Source organism: Drosophila willistoni (assembly GCF_018902025.1).
Source record: "Drosophila willistoni isolate 14030-0811.24 chromosome 2L unlocalized genomic scaffold, UCI_dwil_1.1 Seg196, whole genome shotgun sequence".
Classification (NCBI taxonomy): domain Eukaryota; kingdom Metazoa; phylum Arthropoda; class Insecta; order Diptera; family Drosophilidae; genus Drosophila; species Drosophila willistoni.
The window spans coordinates 5,634,393-5,659,101 of record NW_025814048.1 but is presented as its reverse complement, the minus strand read 5'-3'; the positions used below and the strand labels follow the sequence as shown (position 1 = coordinate 5,659,101).

Below are 24,709 nucleotides of genomic sequence, written 5' to 3'. Positions count from 1 at the left end.
TCGTTGTAACTCTTCTCAAAGTGGAAATTACTCTAAATTCACATGATTTCACAATTATATTTGACAGTTCCTCAAAAAAGTATATATATAGTTATTACAATATATGCTTAGAGGTTAAAAATATATATCATTCGACCAATTTTTCAAGTTATTCCCTGCTAAAGCTTCATAGTGTATTTGCCCAGTTATTATCAACATATTTTTCTGCCTTTGAAACATTTTTGTAGCTTTTGCTTTTGTTTTGTCACTGGCATTCATTTAGTTTCATTTGGTTATTTAGAACACAAAAATATACAACAACAAAATGTATCCCGCAGATACTTCTGTAGGTTTTGTGATTATCAACTTGATGGTTGGCTGACTCTGAGCTTGAAAATGGAACTGGAGAGATACCCATGTACCTCACACTTGGGTGGATGAGTAACAGCGACAAACCAATTGCTTTGCCCCGTTCACTTTCAGATAAGTTGGGAAAGTATAGCACAACACAAACAACAACAATACACACACACACACACACACACACACACACACACGCACAGTAGGGCAAAAAACAACAACAACAACAAAAAAAAGAAGTAAATTACAATTACAATGCAATGTGGTTCAGTAAAAGCTTTTTGTTTTAACGCGGCTCTTTGTAGTTCACTTGAGTTCGCTTGAGTTAAGTTCTGTTTTGAGGGGGCCTGACCCACCGCCAGCACCACCTGCAGTTAATGAGAGGTTTAGTGGTGTGGTGTTCTCTCTGTGTGTATGAGTGTGTGTGTGTGCATACTAGAAGAGTTCTTCAAAAACGTTTTTTTACGTGTTGTCTGCAATGACATTTACATAGCCATATAATGAGAGAAAGGGAGAGACTGACAGGCACCCTCCCTCCATAAACGAACAATGAGCAATTAGAGGTTCTTATAAAACCACACAAAAATAAAGAAAATAAAAATAGAAATAAAATTAGTTCACGTTTTACCCAAGTTCTCTTCTCTCCGTGTTTTTTTGTTTTTTATGAGTTTTTCGAGTTTCGAGTTTGTCTTCACAGACAACTGTCTAATTAGCATAAATATCGAAAGAACTTGATTAATGGTGGCCGCATGTTTAACAAATTTGTTGATAACATTTTCGTACATATATTTCGAAAAAACAGGTCTCAACTGAACACGGTTAGCTAACCCCAGACAGAAGAGACAGTACGAAGAGAGATCGAGAAAGGGGAAGGCAGGGCATTAAAGTATGTGAGAGCTTCCGCTTCGTTTTAATTTCATTTCTTTTTTTCATCTGACATATTCAAATTGTTCAATTTGTCAACGTTGATTAAAAAAATGGCATTTTTTTACACACACACTCATTTTTTTTATTAAGACAGAAGCGACAACAATTTATGCCATTCAATTGAAATAAAAAAATGATATATATACACATTTATCCAGATATTTATACAAGTGTTGACGTGCGCGCGGGGCTCTTTGTCAAAAGAATACAAAAAATATATAAAAATATAGTCGCCAAAAAAACAAAACGAAAACGATTAACAGAAAAACCCATATAAAAAAAAAACTCACTTATACAAGTTGTAAAATTTTGTTCACATTTCTTTCTACTCCTCCTCCTTCAATTTATCTTCTCCTTTGACTGTGTTACAAATCAAAAAGACCTCAAACTAAAATTATAGAACATCAATCGATATGGCGATCGTTTATGGATTGTGGCCATGCTAATTGAAAACTCTTGACATTGTATTCTTACCCTGTAGGCTTATGATGGAAGGGTATACTTGGAATAAAGAACAAGCGCGTCTTTTACATACCGAGTCTTTTACATAGATATGACATATTAAGATCGAAGTTGTAGATAAGTTAAAATATATAGAGGTGGAAATTTATGTTATATTTTGCAACCGTATAGAGATTTTCAACATATTTCCAACTAAGCTTTCCTGTATTTCTTTGAGATGATCCAGTGTATCATTTCAGTATATAATTTATAATCGAATAGGTAACTATTTATGTAGAAAACCTTTCAAAAAAGTGAAATTTCCTACTGAAAACTGTGCCTATGACTCAATATTTTGAATCCATTGTGAAGCCTGATTGGCCTTTTTAAATATTTCACAAAATAAAACTGAAAATTCTAAGAACTTTTTGAATTTCTACAGATTTTTACGAAATCTTCTTTACATTGTTGTTTAACGACTAAAAATTTTTCCTCTAAAATAAAATTTCGAAACTATGATTTTACTTTCAATTTTCAATTCAGTAGAATTGATTAAAATGTATATTGAGATCTTATTTCCTATTTTCTCTATAATTGTGCTGAATTATTCAGTAAAGCACGAAATAAAACTCCTTATAATTATTATATCTAAAAGTCACTTAAGCTAAGAAAATTGATGCTTTCAATGAGAAATTTCGCGTGAAGCAACATTGACAATTCTTAGATAAATATAAATCTCTCCTCCTCCTTAGGCTTAGGGTATCATTCACTCAAAATCGAATACTAAAAAGAACAAACATTCCAGGAATCAAATACAGAGAACTTCCCATCAGCATTTGATCGCAAGTTTCCGCTTTGTTTTTTTGTTTTTACAGCATTTTTCCCATTTTGTAATTGAAAAATTGCGTAAGTAAACAATTTGCCATTCAATCTGTTTTTATCCAAAAAAAAAAACAAACTTACATTCATAAAAGCAAATCGATTGGCAATGAACAAAACAATAAATATTTATTGTTTAGTGATATATATTTTGTTATTTGTTGTGCTGAATAGGCTCAGTCGTCACATTATTAATAATAAACATTTAGCCCTGCACAAATCAAAGAGACCAAGAAAACTGAAGAAACAAGTTCGATCGATTCGACGAAAATGAAGGTCGAAGTAATTCCATTGGATTCTTTTCTATTCAAAAAAAAAAAAAAAAAGACAGCGGCAATTTGCTGCTGCTTGGCTTGATTCAAAGTTAAAATGTTTATTGATTATAGTATTCCCATTTGTTGTTATTGTGCGCTTTTTGTTTATACTGGCATAAAAAGCATAAAAGCAACAAAAGAAAAGAAAAAAAAAAATTTACTCCATAGCCAAGCACATTCTTTTGCCGGTCGTTTTTATGTTGAAATTCGTGCAAAGTTTCAATTAAAACAGAAAATGAACCTTAAAAAAAAACAAAAACAAAAAAGCTAAAGTCTTCTAAAAAAAAGTCAACAAGGGGCTGTTAGTTTTTGTTTATGCAAACGAATTTTACTCTTACTCTAACAAAAGGAGCGTATTAGTTATTATATCATAAATTTGATCAATGAATTGTGAGTGGTATTTGGCAGAATTCGAAAAGAACTTTCAAAGAAGCTTTTTGGATTTGTATCTCTCAGGTCTTATAACTTGAGGTAATTTTCCTAAAACCTAGGAATCTATTAACAAAATCCTTGTTTAATCGTGAGAAATTCACAAATTAGGCTTTAAACATATGCAATTTTATGGCATAAACCGAATTCATGATCTTAATACTTATGTACATTATCTCTGAATTTATGAAATATTCATAATAACATTCTAATTCATAGTTTAAAAAGGAACAAAGTGTTATGTACTTTATTTTGAAAACTTTTTTCGACATCAAATCTCTAAAATATAATAATAATTAATTAATAATCAATCCTTTTTTGTTGTTTCCTCAAATGTTTAAGCTAAGAGAAATAGCAACGAACTTTGAGTTCTTAAATTTTAAAAACCTTTTTAATTTTAAAGATGAGAACTAATTTGTCTTGGTTTGTGTCACTTGACATTGAAAATGGTAAATTTTAAAAAAAATTTCCCTATTATTTCACAATAGTTGCTGATCCTTATTATTAGCAGTGTAAACTAACTTTTGTGATCTAATAGATTGAATTTCAATGGATAATTATATCCCCAAAGCAGCAAATTATAGGAAAGTATAAATTTCCAGGCTTTTGTTTGTGAAAATTACTTCTACATATATTCAAACTATTCGCATAGACTTTACTTTAGAAAGGGTAAAAGTTAGTTATTTAGTATCCTCATTCCAGTTACATATATGTATGTAAATATGCATGTATACGATTTCTTTCCTTTTGGGAGGGTTGCTAAAGAACTGCATTGAGGGTGTGACTGACTGTTAGTTGTCCGGGCAATTAACCATAACCGGTTTTAGCCATATTTATATACATAAGTATATATATTTTTTTTTCTATATGCCTTTTTTGCCAACAAAGAGGTTGCTTTGTGTGCAGTTCCTAGTAAGAACATACATACTATAAAAAAAAAAAACCGATAAGATCTTATAAATCATCGAATAGACTGATAAATCACTTTACAACCAATTTATATAAACATACATATTACTTGTCGTTACTATATACTAGTACAAACACACACTGTGAAAATGTCAAAGATACACACAAAATGATTTGAGACAAATGATTTGCTTTACTGGCGCGTGTTAAAAAAATAAAAACCAATTTGCCATGCCAGGAAATGTGTGGCCTAAGTTTTATTTTTTTTCTTTTTATTTCTCCTTTGTGTTTCATTCTGTTTGCCACGTAGGCGGCAGGTGCAAATCCAAAAAGAAAAAAAAAAGGGAACGAGACCAAAAGACAGAAGACCTGAAGACACACAAAGAGACACGCGGAGAGAAACAGCTGTGAAAATTGATCGGTCTGCGAAAGATCACAGAGATAGGTTAGATGAGGCCAGGCCGAAGTCAGGCCCAGAGACGGAGCCAACTGTCATCGTCAGCCATTAGCAACTGGTTGTTAGGCTGCTGTTGTTGTAGTTGTTGTTGCATAGGCATTGATCATGACTAAATATGGTTGCACTGAAGTAAAAGCCGCCGCCGCCGCTGCAGCAGCAGCCTCGAACATATGTAGTTGCAAGTTTTACCAGCTACTAGCTACATACTCTATTCTTATTAGAAGTTTCATTTTCTACGCAACTGCAATTAATTGAAATTCCATGGAATTAAATGATCTATGCCATGTCTAACAATCTTTATGGGTAAAATTGGTCAGAAGCTTATCAATAGCAATCAATAAAACTGAAACTGACCCAACCAAACAACAACGAGATGCGAATATTAATAAATTCGTGTTTTTTCTTTACCTTCTAATGCGAAATTTGCCGCCGAAAACCATTTTCAGCTGATAGACAGTATCCAATATTGTGAAATCCAATTTGGGGAGGCGGCAAAAAACTTGTATTTGTAGATGTAATTATTATTTAAATTTCTTCAGTTGTGTGCACAACATTTGAACTTCTTTTAAGGGTGTGACGACGGACTTATTTTTCAAAACTTTTCCAAAAACAAAATGTTTTCAATTGATTCACATAGTTAGAGCGAGAGTGAGAGAGAGAGCGAGGTTATCTCAACAATTAAAAGAGGTTAATTTTGCGGGGGTTTTTCTTTCACACGCATGTCTTTATTTGCCGATATTTTTCTCTGGTGGTGCCACGCGCCGAGGACGTCTGAACGCGTCAAAGGTTTTCACTCGTTTGAAGTTGAAAAATAAACAACAAACAAATGGAGCTGCAGACCAACTTGAGCCGGCTCACCACACAACACAACACACCACAGCAAGAGAGAACAAGAGTGAGAGTTTAAGAGAGAGAGAGAGAGAGACAGTAATACTCTTTCTCTCTTAACGTTATCGTGGCAGGTGTCAACCCAACTACATGAATATTTCCTATGGAATTTGTATGGCACCTTTCATTGGGACTAAATTTAGTTACTTATTATCTATGATTCATTTAATCATAATTTTTTTGGTTAATCGGAAAATAATTTAAAACGTATTTTTTATTACTTCAATGTTGATCTCTCGCTCTCTCTCAATCTCTCTCTCTTAAATTAGAGAACTGGTTGAGTTTCTCTTAAGATTCTCTGATCTTTGCTGTTTAAAAGTTACTGCATATTTTTAGTGTCAACATGATAATCTTAAAAGTAGGCTATACTTTTGTAACAAATGTTTTGGTGTTACAACAACACGGAGAGAATTACATTAATTCATTGAATCGAAGACGTAAACAAAGACTATTTTTAAATATATCTCATACATGCATTTTCGAATCTAGATTCATTAAATTCCAAATAAAAAGATTATTATAATAATTAAAGCGTTGAGGCAACAATTTAAAATTCGTTTCATTCTACAAATAAAAATGATCGTCTTAATAGATGTGGATTGTGTGTCGATTGATTTATGTGGTAATACAAGTTCATAACTAAAATTAAGAATTTTTGAATTTCCAATTGCATTTACAGTCGACTCCCGAAAAATCGAAATAGCAAGCGAATCAGTTTTTCTTTCGATTTACACAGAAATGTAAAATAATGCGATTTTCGATTTATCGCGGTTTTTGATTTAGCTGGCTTAAAAATTATCATATATGTACATTTGTTAGAAATTTGAATTTTTGAAAATTACAACTGGGTATTACGCGTATCAAAGTCAACAAATGCTAAGAACACCAGAAAGGTCGAAATCTAGTTGATAAATATTATATTAGATATAACCAAATACTGACCTTAGCCTGAGGGCTGAGACAATTCTTGATGAAAGTTCAAAGAAAAATATTCTAGTTTTCCTTTTAAATAGAATCACACTCCTTATGGGTGTAGTATTTTTAATAACTTGAGATTTGAGATTGCTTTTTCACTATTTCATAACATTTTATCTCCAAGTAAAAACAAAGAATTCCTAAAAAATTTCTGTAAATAAAAATTAGTTTCACAAGCAAGCAAGACTCCAAGTAACTTAAAACATAAAAACATTAAGATCAAAGTGATGTAAGCACAATACCAGAAAATGCATAAATATGTAGAACAATTAACTTTTAAAACTATAAAAAAACAAATGCAGCTAATATTTTGATGACCGTAGACAACTGTTTAACGTCTCTGAAACGAATGCAACATGTTTTCCTAAGCGTAAGAGTTAAAAGCATTCTCACGTTAATTAAAAGCATTACCATTTTAAAAAATATATTGAAATATGCCCACACACACACACACATTAAAGAACAATTGGCCTTTGCACATTTTGTAAAATTTACTGCAAAAATTAACATACTGCAAGACTAATTAGAATTTTATTCGTATCCGCAACGTATGCATTTAGATTTATTTTGATTTTTTCCACAGATGAAATGTGCGGTTCTCTTCAAGTTTATTCTGCTGCGATGAAGGTTTTGAAATAGTTTACTTAACTTCTTTTTATCTAGTTCTTTTTGGCCTTAAGGCCTGGCTGGCAAGCCAGCATATAAATTCCGATTTGAGCATAAAACCTATTAAATTCAATCACCTTTTGTGATTTTGGTCTGTATCCCACTGAGCACTCTCAGCATCGTCATCGACAACAGCAACAGGCAACGGCAACGGCATCATCAGACAGACGAGGCAAAGTTCAATCGATCATTGTGTATGCTGTTCAATTTCGATATTTAGTTGGCGATAGCGCCAAAAATTATTGCAAACACTTTGTTAAATGTTGGCGACGTCGTCTTGTTGTTGTTTTTTTCCGCTAATCATGGTAACTGCATCGCAATAGTCGCGACTCTTTTGTGACTGGTAAATTGAATTGTCTAGCATTGATTTCTGCTTTGCCTGGTTTGATGCTGGTGGTGCAACATGGCGAATGAGTGATTTATAGTGCTTATACGACGCGTGGTCTGTGGTGGTCGCCAATTTAACAACAACAAAACAGAAATCAAAAAAAATACTTGGCAGTTAATTTGAAAATAATATAGGAACCAACACCACCACCAGCATCAGAAATTCGGAACAGTCAGGCATTTTATATGTTGCCAAATTGCTAGAGAATTAATGTGAACAAATGCTCGCCTGCGCCCAGCGGCGGCTGTGCGAGGCGATAATTAGAGCGTGTCAGGTGAGAACATATGGCACACCTCCTTTTTAATTCGATGTGTTTTCGTCGGTCGTCGTCTGTCGTCTGTCAGGTGATTGGTGGTGGTCGAGAAATGTTGACAATGTGATTTGCCCTTTGCTCTATTTTCTGCACGCCAAATATTCAAGCCAAGAAAAGAAAAGAAGGAGAAAAAAAAGAGACTTTCAAAATGCAAATTAGGCACGTTCGGTGAACGGCATTTGAACCCAAAAATGAAGCCTGGGCTCTCCTTTGACAAGCCCATTTACAAGTTGGCAAGTTTAAGTTTCTTTTTGCCACAAATTGTGTCAATATTTGTCTCGTGCTGCCGCTGCCTGTTGCCTGCTCGATTGGATGCTGCTTGCCCGCTGTTGCTGCGGCTGCCGCTGCTGCTGCTGCTGCAACAAATCGTGCCGCAAAGGTCTTCAACGGTGTCAACCCAAAGCCAAAAAATAACGAAAAAAAAAAAAATAGAAAAATAACAAAAACATGACAAGCCATAGAAATTATTGAACAAGGGGACTCCACGTACAGTGGTTCAAAACTTATGTAAGTTTAATTGTTAATGTGTTTGAAAGCACAGTTAATGATTTCAAAGATCAATCACTTGGTTATGTTATTAGGTAGAAGTTCAACTTGACTTTTTGCCTGTTTTATGACTAATTAAAAATGTTATATGGAGTTTCATTAATAAGGAGACAGAAATATTTTTAGCCTATCAAAATTTGATCTCAAATTAAAAATTGCATAAATGAATTATGAGTCACAGTAAACTTTAACTAACCAAATGCAGAATAAATCGAACACTTCATTGACTATATTCTATTATTTCAAGATGTAGGTGAAAGCTTTTGATATTTTAACTTAAAATGGTCTTTTTATGCTTCTTTTTATGTGTTGGAATATTTAGAATAGAGTAAATAGGAATAGAGTTCATAGACTGGAACAATTATAATACTGTTACACCTCAAATCCAAAAATTCTTTTATAAAAGAGTCAATTTCCCCTTTTGAACCTGAATGTCACCATATCGAATATAACAATCTTATTAACAATAATCTTATTAACTATAACAATATAGTTTTTTAATATAATCAGTTCTAATATAGAATTAATCTAATAAGTTTATTTTGTGTAAATAAATTGTTGAAGTAAAGAATAGAGGTGTATCATTCAATATATTTAAGTAAACCTGGGCATAATCTATTCAGATATGTTCCATTTGGATTGGAAATTGTCTGTCAACTGATAAGCATAATCTTAAATGAGAATAAAAACTTTCTAGAAAATTTCTATATCTGAAAAGATTATGCTTATTACTTGAGACGTAATTTCCAATTAAAGTTTGTGACACAAAAAATATATTATCGAACTAAAAACGTATATTAATTAAAGCCAAAAGTTTTTGTTTGTCATTAAATTTAGTACATTCCAGGCACTTCTAAATTTCTTACAGATTTTTGTGTAAAGTTGAGATTATAATCGACTTCTGTTATGTAGAAAAAATCTAATTTCCTTTACTAACTTATTTTGACAGATTCTTACTAATATTTCCGACTAAATTCACCAATCATTAATGAATCCACACTGTCAATTGCATAAACTGGTGGTGGTTGAAGAAAAAAATGTTCATTTGGTTTGCCAAAAAAACTATGCGCTAATGAACCAAACGCATAGTGTTCCATCTATCAATGTCAACCGAGGAGAGAGAAAAAAACCAAAAACTAGACCGAAAAACTAAAAATCAAATAAAGAATGGACCTTTTGTTCCATCCACTCACCAGATAAATTTCAATTTCGATTTCAATTCGTTTGGCTTTTACCTATACAAGCTGAGAACAAAGAACTGGGTGGAGGCTGATGGCTGGAACTATGTGACTATGACTGGATGGGGGGGAATGGAATTGGGACTGGGGACTGGGACTGCCCACACGCCAACCAGGAGCCCCCTCAAGAAATCATAAATTTATAGCTTGACACATTTTTGTGTGTTGTTTTCTGTGTTTGTGTGTGTTGTTGGGGGTTTCGGGTTTCTGGTTCAGGTGCTCAAATACAACAACAACAACTGGAGATTGGCAATTGGCAATTGAAGTCAATATTTTTTCGGGGTTTAGTGGGTCGAAAGCGAAAGTCTTTGGTAAGCTCTCGATTGGCTGTATGCATGTTGTCTTATTATATTTGGTTTATTTCATAATCCAATTAAGCATTAGACCAAAAAGCGACAGCTGATTGACGTTACTATGGAGCAGTAGAGTAGTATCGGAGGCGAGTCCGTTTGAAAGGAAGCAGCTCATTAACCAGTTCAATGGAGTATGAGCTGAGCTTGAGCGGCTTTGGCTACTGTGCCACGCATATTTCTCGTTGTTCGTTTTCATTGACTTGAAAACTTAAAGTTAATTGGATTCGATAAGGTCAAGAACAATATGAGAGAGACGTTGTGAGGCGCACCTTGGTCGATTAGTGTGTGTGATTAAGCTTAACCCATGGTTGGCAATCTTTATGCTAAATTATCAAACGAGAATCAGCCATGCAGACAGACAGAGAGAAACAGAAAGAAAACAATTTTTCTTGGAATTTTAATCAATTTGCCAGAAATTTTGCAAAAATTTTCATGCTTTTGTCTAGATATAAATTCCTCTAATATAGGGTCATTTTTTGTTAGTGTGTCTAGGCTAAGTGTGGGATTGCATTTTAGTATATACTAACTAACTAAATTTCGTTAATAAAATTGTATAAGAAACTTCCAAAAAGTTAAGTACAGTGTGTTATTTAAAAGGTTTAAATTCCAGTTTCTAAGCATTGCGATTGTTTTTAGATCTCACAAGAAGAGATAAACTTGTTGCAGTTTTTTGACCACTAAATTTAGTTGGCATTCATTATTCAAGGGCATTATTCAAGGGTAAGAATAATCAAAGGCGCATTAAAATATGTTTTAAAAAAGTCAATATAGGGTGTCATTTGTCGTTAGAGTTTTAAAATTTGCATATTTACTTTTGTTTACTGAAATATTCTTTTCTTCCTGCCTTGTATAATGGACTTTCATTTGGATTATGTTCGAATTTTGTTTGTATTTCGACTAATACGATACGAAATATTGGAAATGGTTTGAAAATGCATACAGGGTGTTCCATGAATTAATACTGCGATTGGTCCTATTTTATTAGTATTTTCATTTCATGTATAGAACCTTTTCCTAATGGAAAACTACCAACAACTCTCGAAAAGTTTTAGATTAGGTGACTTGTCTTTCCAGATTATTTTTAAAGGTCTTAAGTTCTTCAATTAAAAGGAGATCCGCTATTGCATCTCATCTATGAGGCAAGATATGTTTTTGTTTATAATTTTTTGCTTAATAGTGTTTCTGCATTGCATTTCAAGGGGGCAAAATTTTGAACAGGGTGTCTGGGTAAATAGTTTTACTACTTTTCCTTCCGCTTTAGACAAAAAATTTTGCCTAACCACCTACAGAGAATGGTTTATAAGTTTTTAGCTAGTTCACTTACCGCTTCTGTTGATTGCTTTCCAAATTGCTGGCTATGACATTGTCATTGTGGGCTGTGGGCTGTCTGGCACGCGGCAGCAGAGGCGGCGCCCCAGTGCTGCCAACGCTCTCCGAATGGATGGGCTGAGGCTGCTGCAACTGTGGCGTCTGATGTGGACGTTTGCGATTATTTGTGGGCAGATTGCAAGACGACGATGAGGAAACTGAAGAAGTGCCATTGACGAGCTTATGCTGCTGCTGCTGCTGCTGCTGATGATGATGGTGGAACAAATAAACAACAGATTAGAACGGTGTACAGTAGTTGCAATCTAATGGATCCACCTACCTGTAAGCTACTTGGCTTCTTGGGCACTAATGGTGGCACCTTGGGATGAGCTGCTGCCGTTCCACGAACAGAGCTTCTCGTGGAGGCGGCTCCAGCAAAACTATTGCGTCTATTGGGCGACGCGGGAGCGGTTGACCGCGGTTGCAACACTTCCGGTGGCGGTGGTGGGGGCAATGGCTCATCAAAGGTATAACTGGTATCCAGTTGTTCACTCTGAGGTGGCGGTGGCAATTCTGGCGAAGGCACTCGTAAATTTGGATGCTTGGGTGGACGTTCGGGAGCCTGTACATGTGGATGATTACCATTATTATTGGGGTAATTGTTGCGATGCTGTTGCGGATGATGTTGTTGATGGGCCAAAGCAGCTGCCTGTTGCAACATCAACTTGGCCCTCATCGGAGCATATTCGGTGGCCGATGATGTCCGTCGTGTGGTCATAGCCACTCGGCCACGCGGCGGAGGTGGTGGCGGTGGCATGCCACAATCGTTAAAGGATATTTTCTCAGCATTGCTGATATTCCTAATTCCCTGTGGATGAAGTGGCTGCTGTTGCTGTGCATGATGAGGCGGCATCGGCTGATGCTGATCTCGAAACTCGGCATAATCCGATGCCGAACTGGAACGTCTTAGAATATTGGGCAGAAGACTACGCGACCTTGGGGGCGGTGGTGGTGGTGTGGGTGAACTGCAACTGCTGCCACTCGATGAGGTTGCCGTAATGGGACTCAAATTATTGGGCAAAGACTTGCGTTCCACAATCAGAGCTTGATAGGACTGCGATTGTGGACGCAGCAATTGTTGCTCCTCCTTTTGTTGCTGCTGCTGCTGTCGCTCTACATACGATTGCACGGCATTCTTTTGCAATGCCTTCAATGCCGGATTGGAAAGGCGATGTGTCTTTGTTGGCTCTAAATAGGCAAATTTCGGTGGTTCTCCCATTTGTATGCGCTCAAGATCATTGATTCTCTCGGCCACAGAATGCCAGGTGGGTTGAACGGTGGCTCCCCCTGGAGTTATCACAGGTTGTAGTCTACCAAAGAGAGAGAAAGAAATATATTAGAGGAGAATGTAAAAGGAAGTTGAAGCTCACTCACTTGTTGGACTTGTTTAGTCCCGAGCTAAACTGCGGCTTGGGATGTTGAACATATTGCGAGGTATTGCTATGCACTGGCTCTGTATAAGTGCTAACCGGAAATAGTCGATGATTGCTGCGATACGAATCGGTGGGCGACACCACCGATGTCGATTCACCCACATTGGGTGCACTGCAGCTCAAGGCATCCGATTTGCATAGCTGCTGCGGTTTAATTGGCTTACTGGCAGGTGGCTGAGGTGGCAAAGTGACCACAGCCTCACTACTGGATATGGTCACCGAAATGCTAGACTTGTGCTGTTGTCCCGGACGTGGCTGTTGCTGCTGCTTTTGCTGGAGATCTCCCGTTGACTGTGACTGACCCAAGTGTGGAGATCGAAGCGTTGCTTTCGATACTCTTGTCGTCTTCAATTCTGGCAAGGAACTTTGTGTGCTTAAATGCTGTTGCTGGAAATGATGCAAAGCCATGGTTGAGTGTACGGGCGGATAGCTGGGACTATGACGATGTTGAATACGCATCAACGGCTGTTGAGCTGTCGAAATCTCATCGGTGGGTGAGCTCGTTTCGTCTCCACCAAGTGGCGGCATTGTCGTTGCCGTCGTCGAGGTTTCAGTGTCGTGCAAATACAGTACACTCTCGCTATGATGACGCTTGGGCGTTAGGACACGAGAACTATGCACAATGCGCTGCGAGGAGGAAACTGCAAAATAAAATAGAATGGACGTATCGCAAGATTAGGGCTTGATTCAGAAAACAAACAAACAAAGAACATGTAACCCGAAATGACTTAACCAAGTAAAAGTGGGTCATGTTTGGACCAAAGGAACAATAAGCCAAGGTCGTGTGAGTGGCCAACAGTCGCCAAAACAGAAATTTGGCATACTTAACTCTATATTAGGCAAGGGCGTAGTCAAACATTCTACAGGTAATAAACATTCAATTGAAGTAATATGTAGTAATGTATCGGACGAGAATTATAGATTGTTGAGATTGTTATTATGAATTTAATAAAAAATAATAAAAAAATATTCAACCCACAGTCAGAATGTTATAAATTCATTTATAAGTAAGAACAATTAAAATGAGAGAGAAATCAGATTGACATTTACTTTTATTTAAGGCCCTTTGATATACATATTAGTGTAGCTATTTAAAGTAATTATTTAATAATTAGGCCAGCAAAAGCGAATTTTATTGATAAAGTTTTAAACTGTTTGAAAATATGACAAAAATTGTATACTTCCTAATTAATTTAATGATATCCAATTTGAATCCATTTCGGGCAAAGTAAAAATATTATTCTCTTTAATTTGTTGAGAATGTTGTGTTTTCTTTATCAAAATTTTAGTATAAGGACCTTTGCCTCTCTAGATGAACTACACACTTTAATTTGGAGTTGATTCTCTTTTAAAATAATAAACAAATAATGTACTTTGAAATTATTTTTATAATGTATTTTTTTTTAATAAAAAATCACTACGTTTATATGTGTAGGTTTTTTTCACCCTGTAATTAGTTTCGGACATTAATAATTTAGTCATTTCTTCAATTGAGTTCTTAATTTTGTCTTTTTAAGATTAAATTTTGCTGGCAGTACTAAAACTATTGATAGAAAAAACTTATTCATCCGCTTTTATTTACTTAAAATAAAGCAAACATAAGGTAGAAGTATATTTCGTTAGAGATTTAATCGAAAAATTATAATTTTTCAAATGTAAAATAAAAATGTGATCACTAATTTTAAAAATATTGAAAAAAAAAAATATAATATTTTCTAGAGTAATTTGTGACGTCTGAGCTCAAATATCTATGCAACCTAAAATTCTAGAAGATTTTGAAATCCTTGGGAGGTGAGACAAAGAGAATTGTTTTATAATGGAAGTGAAAATTGAAACAAAAAATAAATACTTGATAAACAAAATTAGAACATTTTGGATGAAATTTTGTCTCAATAAATTTTATAAATTCTTTGAGTTGATATTTTTGAAATCAAAGACTTTCGCCCCAAGCAAACACAGAGAATGTTTCTAGAGTATTTGATAATTTTATAATAGTAGAGTAACTCGAGTTCTTGCTATTATAGGAACACAAGCTGTGTGTTTTTTTTTTGCGTTTTTTGGTTAAAGAATCTTAATTTATGATTAGGAATTTGCTTACCCGACTCAGCTATGGCACTATAGCCTGTTGCATGACTCGCCTCGGAGATATCGCTCATGGAGCCCAACCATTTTAGAGTCTCTGTAGATGAAGTGCTCTCCGAACTGTTGTTGTTGTTGTTATTATTGTTGCTCGAATTAATGCTGTGATTATTGTTGGATATGGAGGTGATGGCGGAGGCGGAGGCGGAGGAATTGGCTGAGTTGGATGAGACGTTAACGGAGGAGGCAGCCTGGTTATGGTTGTTGTTGTTGTTGCCATTGCTATTGCTGTTGGACTGTCGTGCCAACAGTAATGGAATGGGCGATGGCGCCACAGAATTACTGCAGACCGATGAGAGATCATTCTCAGACCAATGATGTGATTGTCGCGACAATAGATCGCTCTCCTGACGTAATCTAAATGGCAGGAAGAAACAGAAAAACAGAATAGAACGAAATAAGAGAAAATGCTTTTAAAATGGATAGGAGGGGCAGGAGGCGGGCGAGGAGGCGTTGAGAAGGAACCCAGACATAGAAATTAAAATGCCAATTCATTGCGTGCTACAATAATTTCTGCCGCAAAAAAACAAAAATAGAGGAAAAAAAAGAGCAACAATTATTTGACTTGACTATTTCAGCCTTCAAATCGGCAAATAGACAAGACAGAGAAGAAACTCAACTTTGGGGCAAGTTCAGAGAGCCCACTTGAGGGACCTTGAAAGTATAAAGCTTAAGCTGCTTGTTTTGGCCGTCTGTCTCTTCAGTTTCGGTCATATTTGCTGCTGCTTTTATTATTTGAAATTTTTAATGTCTCATGTTTACGTTTTACCAAGAATTTTTTATGGCTTTTCGTGTAAAGCTACAGACAGAAACTTCAAAACAGAATTCATAATTGTCGCGGCATTTTGGCATGGGGTGGGGGTAGAGGCGGGGGAAAAAAAACGTGTTTGGTTTAATTCTTCCTCAACTGAGCTCAACTCAAAACTTCAACTATCCAATACTACTACTCACTTGTCCAAGAATGGTGTGGCTGAGGTGGAATCCGAACTGGATACATAACTATGATAGCCTTCAGATTGGGCATACGATGGCTGCTTCTGATGATGAAACACTGCCGGATCATAGTAGGAAGATGAACGATTATTATATTCCTCTAATCCGGCTTGGGTTAAACCGCATTGGTCGAGTTGTGTCTGCGATTGATGCTGAAGCTGTGGATCATCCTGCAAAAAGACAAAAATAAAAAAGAGAAATTTCACTCAATTGCATAACGAAAAACAAAGCAGAAGAAAAAAATCATTTTAATCATTAGTTATTATATCTAATGTGTGTGTGTGTTTGTATGTGTGTGTGTGTGCATCTGTGTATTTGCAAATGATCGTCTAATAATTACAGACAAACACAAAGCTAAAAAAAAAAACCAAAACCAAAAACAACAAAAATCAACAAATTTTATATATTTTGTTTTTGTACATTTTGCTTCTCCTTTGTTGTTTTGTTTGGTTTGTTTGTTTGCCCATTAGATAATTAAGTGAAAATTATTGTAGTGCAATCCGATAAGCCAAGCCAAACAACAACAACAATTACCAACAAAATGCAATTGGCCAACGAAATTTTCAAATTTTGAAGTGCAGTCAAACAAAGTTGCCCATTTTAAAGAAATCGCCGCCAAAAATCCAAAACTATCCAATGTAAAATCACACATAACAAAAGTCTGAGGAGAGACGACTAGTGTGGTGGACGAGTAAGGGAATGAGGCGGAACCAGCGCCAAGCCAAATAGACAGCCAAACGGAGCGGAGCGGACCAAAGCGTCTATATAATAAGCCGGATTAAGTAATGCTAAGAGCCATACTCCTAAGCCGACGAATGGGTTGACTCTTGGTTGACTTGAATGACGACTGAGCTGGGTTCGAGTTAAAGTTGAAGTTGGACATGAAGTGATATCAACGAAAACACACAAAAAAAAAAAAACAATAAAAAGGAAATGGAAAATTTCTTGTGAAAACATATTTTCAAAGAGTCATTTTACTAAATCCTGATGTAGTTAAAAAATAAACAACATGTGCTTTTGGTGGTCGTGTGAAAATAACTTATAATAAGTTGATGATTTACTAAGAAGTGTAAGAAGTGTGTTAAGCTATAACAACATCTATCACATTTCTACAGCTAAAACATTACAAATTCATATAATCAATAAAGGAATTATTATAATCAATAAGACTCAAACGATCAAGATTTAAGTTTTTGGCTTTATCTTTCACTATTTTATTCATCTTTTCTCTAATATTATATACATATGTATATAGACTCTGTAGTATGCTCTTAGTAATCGCATTTGAATTAAAGAATGCTGATTCCGCTGAATTACATGAAGTTACAACAAAACAATCGACTTAATTACAACATAAACTTTATATTATGTTTATGTTTTATGTCAAAGTATAGCAACAAAAACCCCATTAGTGAAACATTTTTTATTTTCTTTTGCTTATCATTTTACTTAATATAATATAATTAATATACTGATCTTGCCAAAGAAATTTGTTAGTTTCTACTTGAGAAGAAGTTGCCAATTTATAAAAAAAACTTCCCAACTGCAATTAATTGCATGGCTGTGTATTAAACTAATTTAGCCCAGCTATGAAAACTGAATTAAATAAGTTTTGAGGACTTACGAATCACAAAATGAACGCCATTATAATAAAATTCAATATATTCTTAATTAAAATGCCTACGTTTTGCCTAAAACAAATTTTATTTTGATAGTTGTCGAATATTTCATTTGATGTTTCTAGACTTTGAAAGTGTTTTATGGAAGAGCACAAAATTTTTCGTAACTGGTAAATGTTTCTTAAATTAAGGATCTTGCTTTTTATGATTTTCTATTTATTACTAATCAAATTGATTTAAGAATAAGTTTTATAAAGCGTACAAGACCTTTGTAGCTACTCATATTTTTTTTGTTTACGTGTAGGATTAATACTTTTTATCTAACATTTTAAATAAATAAAATAGTTTTGTTGTTTTAATCAACATTTATCTGTTTATTTAGTAATACAGAAAGAGTTTAGAATGAAATTCAATAATAAATTTATGGCTATAGTTGCTACTGACTAAAATAGTTAGGTTGCTGGTTTACAACTATATCCTCTTCTGATAATAATATTAATAATTATAATAATAATAGTATATAAAGTCTAGGCAAGTTTTACAAATTAAGATTCTACAAGTTCTACGTCTTTATGTACTTAATTTATTTTCAAACACTATCTCTTCTTTTGTAATTTAATTGTCAATATTTTACGACTCTGAACAAACATTTACAAAATCACTTCAAACAATCTCATTAAAAAACTCAATTAAACTTTATGCGAAAATAAATTTGCCAAACATTCAATATTCGCATACACTTTGAAAGAACTCGAACTGATCAATTAAAGTAGAGCCCGAAAAGCAATCGATTTGTTAGTCTAATTGCTTAACATAACCATAAGTAACTAACTAAGCCCCCAAAGCTTATAACGCAATTACGAAAAATATTTTTAATTTTTCAACCCACTCTTCACTTTACACTTCATAGGTGTATATATGTATCTCTATGTAAGTTTATATATGTACATAGTTCCGTTTTCAAGCTGTTAACACACACTTCGTATGCATAATATTTTGAGGGGCTCATAAAAGCAAATCGAATTGTAAGAAAAACCAAAAAGCAAAAAATATTAAATCCAACAAAATACAAAAAAAAAAGAAAAAAAAATGGAAAAAAAAAACCTGAGGTACACGACAACCAAGCCTTTGGATACCCACTTGACTGACTTGAGACATGGAGACTTATAAGTTGAATTGGTGTCTCTCTCTATCTCTCTTTTTCTCTATCTATTGCACATTTTGGGTTTTTTTTGTTTGGGGATTGGTTGAGGTAGCCAAAATGTGGGCAGCTGTTGATTGTCTTTTTGACTTTGGCGCCAGAGAAATATAAAATTAATGGCAAATAAATATAAATAAGTATATATATATAAATTTTCAGTAAGCAAATTGAGAAGCGACTGATAACTTCAAAGATACCCTGTGGTCAATAAAAGAGAGGGCAATTTCATTAATTTGACATAAAAGTGAAATGTGTCATCAATTTTTGTTGTTTCTAACCAATCCAAGCCAACAACTTGAGGCCAGTTAAATGTAGTCATTTTCTTTTTACAAGTAATTAATATTTCGCCTAACCCAATTACGTTTCGTTTTATGGGAAACTCTGTGGCCTCTTTGTGATAGGAATCATAGGATCGAAATGATCTATCGAATGATTTAGGACTCTCTAAAAGAAGAAGAGTTCAGTCTTTTAGTGAATGCAGCTACTTAAAAGAACAAAAATATTCAATTACCTATATATTTTTATTACTAAGCCGAATTCAGTACTTCCAAACTTAGAAATAGAACTCATTGAACTTGACTAGCTTTTGACGGTTTAGAATTTTCATCAAACTTTAAGTAGGTATAAAACTGAATCAGATTCAATCTTACTAGTAAATATTATTACTAAATATTTATACCCTATTCCTTAGAAAATTGTGAAATATGAAAATATGATGAAGATGACTGACATCTTCACCTTTTCGAAATCTACATTGATATTTTCTTTTGCACTTATTTTCAAAATAGTTAGAACAATATTTTAATTTAATTTTCGAACTCCAATATGTTTTGGAAATTAAAACGAATTTTGAAAGACTAACAAATCGGAGTATTTACCATTTTCAAAAGTTTTCGGGACGCGAAAAATGGAAGAATCTTGATAAATCTACCTGATAAACATATTTACCGTATCAAAAAAGATTTTTGGTATTGAAAATATTAAGTTCTATCGTTTTCTGAGTTAAAACTTGTCTTTTAAAAAAAAGTTATTAAACCAGAATTTTGAAGTAATATGCAAAATATTAAAGAAAATAGAAGAAGCAACAACAATTTTACAACCCAAGTTACTTAAAATTGCTAAAACAAAAGGCCTTAAGTCTGAAAGAAATATCTTAAAACTTTGATAAAGTCTCCATATGTTACAGGCCATATCATCAACGCCAAATCTAGTTAAAATGTAACTTATTAAGACAATTTTGGTGTTGAAAACAGATTGAATAACCAAATTTCCAAACGGTAGACAAAAAGCTTTTGAGCTTCGTCTTATAAATACGAAACTTAAACAAAGATTTCTTTGTTATACTTATTAAAAAAATCTGCAAAGTTAGACATTTGTGGAGTAAACCCTTAACCGTAATTTTACCTACAAAATATTTTCATATATTCCAGGAAACTTACTAAAATAAAGAGAAATAATGAACACAGTCAATCATAAAGATATAAAAGCTGAAAGTGAAAGGGTTTTCTGATGAAGGACATTTGCAGATCGATCGACTTTCCTAATGATGCTGATTTGTCTGATAATATATAATTTATTGGTTTTCAATTAGTCATGCATACCCGTTCTTTATTTCACACGTAAATGGCTACAGGGTAATAATCATTGTATATGACAGCCTGCAATTGGCAATAAGAACTTATTTCTGGGTCAACTACTTAAGGTTTGTCTCTAATGCTCTGTCCCTGTCCAAAAGTCTTAGAGTTACTGTGTCTCTGGCCTACGGGCTCAAGAATTTTAATGATCTTTGAAATGTTCCCAAGACCAAGCAAGCAAGCAAGTCCAAAATCATTCACTCACATTGCTTTTTTGGTTTTAAACATTTGACGTCTGTTCGTCGTGGCCGTCAGTTTCGTTTCATTTTGGGGTATTTTTTTTTTTCCTTTTGGCCAATTGCTGTAATTATTTTGTCTCTCTAACACGAATTTAAATCAGCAACTGTCCCAGAGGGGGCAATGGCAATCTTTCATTTCGTTTACTACGGCCCTTTACTTTGCCATTTGACTATATATCTCGCTCTTTTTCTTTTTTTTGTTATTTCTTTTCAAGATTTCCCTTCATCTCCCCTATAATTATCAGCTGGGAAATTGCTCCGGATGAGCCGTAGCAGCTAACAGCAACATCACATAGCGTAGAATTCAGGCCCAAGCCTAATAAATCAATCGGAGATGGAAAACTGGTGCAGTGGGTCACCATTTAAGGGGAACACAGCTGGAGCAGCCTTTAGCAATTCTTAATGGTTTGAATGGACTCCAAAGAGTCCAGGCCTGGTTCCAAGTTACAGTCCAGTCCAGTTCAGTTCAGTCCACCAAAGGCGCGTGTTAAATAAATCACTTGATGAATTGAGTGTTAAGCATTGCCCATGGGCGATTCAAAAGCGAACGAAAGAAAACCATTTTAAATTATCCAACTCGAAAAAAAAGTAAATCTATTTCAATTTACAATTTCCTATAGGTAAATGGATGGGAAAGAATTTCAACTGTTTTTATAATTATTATGGAAAATTTCCAGAAATATTTTGAGTTAGTGAAGAATTTCAAGAGATTTCGCTTAGCAAAGTAATTAGTTGAAATTTGATTAATATTAATATTGAAGAGACCAAACGAAACTTGAGATTTCTTCTTCCACTCCAATGTCAAATCTTTGGGAAAGTTTAAAGGGGACAAAAACCTATGATTATTATTAGGGGGAAAACCTTTCACGTATGACTAGTTCTTCATTTTGAATTTCTTTCATATAGCTTTTACCATGATGTCAAATTTTATTGTTACAATCATTAATCTATTAACAAAAATAGATTTATGTTATTTTCAGACAGTTATGAAGTGTCAAAATGGAATACCTCACCGAAAAAGTGTCATAATTACTAACTCAAATTTATCTATTTGTTAGCGTGATGTCAGATCATTTAACTGGTTAAATGGGTTCCAAAAAAACTGCCGAAATTAAATCGAATGTGTAATATATTGCATATAAAACGAATTGTAATTTAAATATAATAAAATGGTAAGAATGACGAATTGCAGAAGAATCTAACAATAAGAGAAGTATGTTGAATGTTGGTTGATTTATTTTTAGACTTTATGATTGGCTGAAGTAAATAGTTCAATCTTTTTGACAATTATTAATTATGGTTCTTTGTATTATATTTTTGGAATTTAAATGTATATTTTCCAATAATTTTAAATTACAACTCAAAGAATTTAAGTCTTTTCTGTGTGGTCTTAAATTGTGGTCAACTTTTGGTAGACTTTCTCGATTATATACCTATAAGAAGATGTCTTGTTTCATAGTGTAAATTATTCTATTGCATGATTGAATTTAAACTAAATTACTCAGTTAAAAAAACAGTTATTAAAATTAAAAAGGCTAAAGCTATTAATTGGCCTAATTAAATGAATAAATTTCACATACTTAGAAAACTATTAACAGTTCTTCTTCTATATCAAATATTATCTCTTCCTGTTATGTCAATCTCTGTAAATGGTTTGGTATAACAATATTTTCTTTCAGTGTGTCATACATTCATTCACATTCATTCCTACACCCGTGTTTTCATTCACAAAAATAATTCTCAACATTTTGCTTGCTTCCCCTTGAACTATTTCTACTGCTCACACCCATTAATAAAGGGGGGTCACATTTGGCCAAAAGAGAGACAGAAGCTTAAACAAAGATTACTCAGACACTTGAAAAGTATTATTTTCTTCTTTTTGGATTCTTTCTATCTAGTCTATATAATATGCGATATTAATATTATTGTTGCTTTAAGTGCAATCGAAACGTGGGCTACGTCAGCATTTGATGTTATGACTCAGTTCAGTTTGGTTTCATTTGGTTTTGGTTGGAGGTTAGTCAGACGGAATACATATGAATATGATAAGAGGGCTAACTAAGCCATTTTGAGTTGTAGTTGTTATTTTCTTTACTGCCAATTGGAAATCGAAATTGCAATTGGAATTTTCACTTTAGCTCATCTCCATTTCGTGAGTAAAAATTTCCAACGGTTTTGCGTTTCCATTGTCGCTCTGTGACTTTTAATGGCCAACACGAATTTGACTCTATTTTTGTTTTGTTTAATGGAGTTGAAGTGGAAGTCTCTATCTTGCGCCCCAGAGTCTGAGAAGAGAAACTGAGCTAGAGAGAGAGAGACATGAGAGAAGAAAAGAAATTGCAATCAAAATGCGAGCAAACGTGTCAGTTTTGCCAACGTGGCCAAAAAGAAAAATAACAACAAACAAAACAAAGACAAAAACAAAAAGAGTTTCAACTTCAACTTTGATCGTGCTTGGCGATTTTCGATTTGAATTTGGCAAGAGCACGAATCGAACAGAAAAACTTCAGAGCCTGAAGGCTTTAAGGCATTAGAATTGAATTGCAAAATGCGAACTAAACGTCCAGCAAATATCCCTCCACATCCCCTTCTTCTCACTCCCCACACTTCCCCTCACCCTCACCCTCACCCTAGTTGGTCTACAGTCTCTTTCTGAGCTTGCGTGCCATATTGCACATTTATCGTCAAATTAAACGCATATCGCTGTCAATCTCTACCCAAATTGGACACAGTCACAAAACGGCAGGCCCGCACCGTCGATTGACCAGAAAAAAACCAAAAAAATATATAAAACATATACAAATATATGTATGTAACCTAGTGCACAGTGGCCAATACATATTGTCCTTATATCCATTCAGAAAGTATATGTAAAAGGATAAAGAAGAAGATTATTGCTTTAAATGTTCTCTCTTCCATTTTATTGATATAAAATATTGAGTTATTAAGTAAGAAAAAGATACTAATATTTGTTAATTAGACAAGATAATGTGGACATAGAATTACAGAAATAGTGGAAGAAAGAAAACCTGTTTGGAAAAGGCCATATGAAAGTTTATTAAACATGGATGTGGGAATTGTTGTAAATTTGTCTTTGAATGAGAAAATCTTTAAGTCTATTTTTTAGTAAAATTTATGAATGGAATTCTGAAAATCCTTTTGTTATTTTAAGTAAAAGGTTGTATAGTCTGACAATCATAAGGACAACGTAGTTAGTAGAAAGACTTGCCTCAAGCCTTTAACATTCATTCAAAGGAAGCCAAAGCTTTACATAAAATCTTTATTTCAATTGGTGGTTTTTGGCGAAAGGAAAAAGATTTGATATAATATTTTGTTCTACTACTGTCAAGAAAAGTTGTTATGAGAAATTTGGCATTGTAATAATGTAATGTAATAATTTTGTGTAAAATATGTATTTAAAAATTTCTTTTACAAAAGAATCTCTAGCTTCTACCCTAAGAAACTTCGAATAATAGCAGACAACTTTTACTAATAAGTCCACATGTCTTTTATTTGGATTGAGGGAGAGAAAAAAGTGAGATATAATCTGTTGTTTTTAGTGGATAATAAAATTTAATGCAAATTCTCCATTTCCATTTCCATTTCCTAAAAATTTTAATCGAAAGTCGAACTTTTTTTTATCGCTCAAAAACTGTAAACAAATTTTTTGAACATTTTTTGAACATATAGTAGAACAAATTAATTGATTTCCAAAATAAATTAAATTAGCTTAACAAGCCACAGCTTTTAATTTTCTTCTTAATTAAAATTTAACGCTAATGCCATAAATTGAATCAACTTATTATTATTCCTAAGAACTGATTGTGCTGGATATACATATATCATGTTGAGAGCATAGTTTATCTTTGGAGATAAAACTCTACAACTTGATCACCATATTATATTTTGTTACTTATAAACGTGTCTTTCATTTGTACGTGACTTTTCGTAGACAAGTAAACAAAACTAAATTAGGGTTTCCCTTAAAGAGATGAGATTTACATAAATTTCGTTAACACAT

The 24,709-nt window shown here is 33.9% G+C and overlaps 1 protein-coding gene across 4 annotated transcripts in view; it reads right to left on the bottom strand.

The window, feature by feature from the left end:
* LOC6640027 (protein Shroom) overlaps positions 1-24,709 on the bottom strand; it is a 67,353-nt gene that overhangs the window by 23,417 nt on the left and 19,227 nt on the right. For 3 of the 4 annotated variants that reach the window (XM_047010155.1, XM_023174779.2, XM_002063253.4), the window contains exons 3-7: positions 15,954-16,165; positions 14,962-15,359; positions 12,805-13,504; positions 11,711-12,740; positions 11,387-11,634 (exon numbers count right to left, since the gene is read on the bottom strand). In XM_047010155.1, coding sequence (XP_046866111.1) covers positions 11,387-11,634; positions 11,711-12,740; positions 12,805-13,504; positions 14,962-15,359; positions 15,954-16,165 — 2,588 coding nt within the window. The remainder of the gene's footprint in view (positions 1-11,386; positions 11,635-11,710; positions 12,741-12,804; positions 13,505-14,961; positions 15,360-15,953; positions 16,166-24,709) is intronic. The other variant, XM_047010156.1, reaches the window with a different exon arrangement.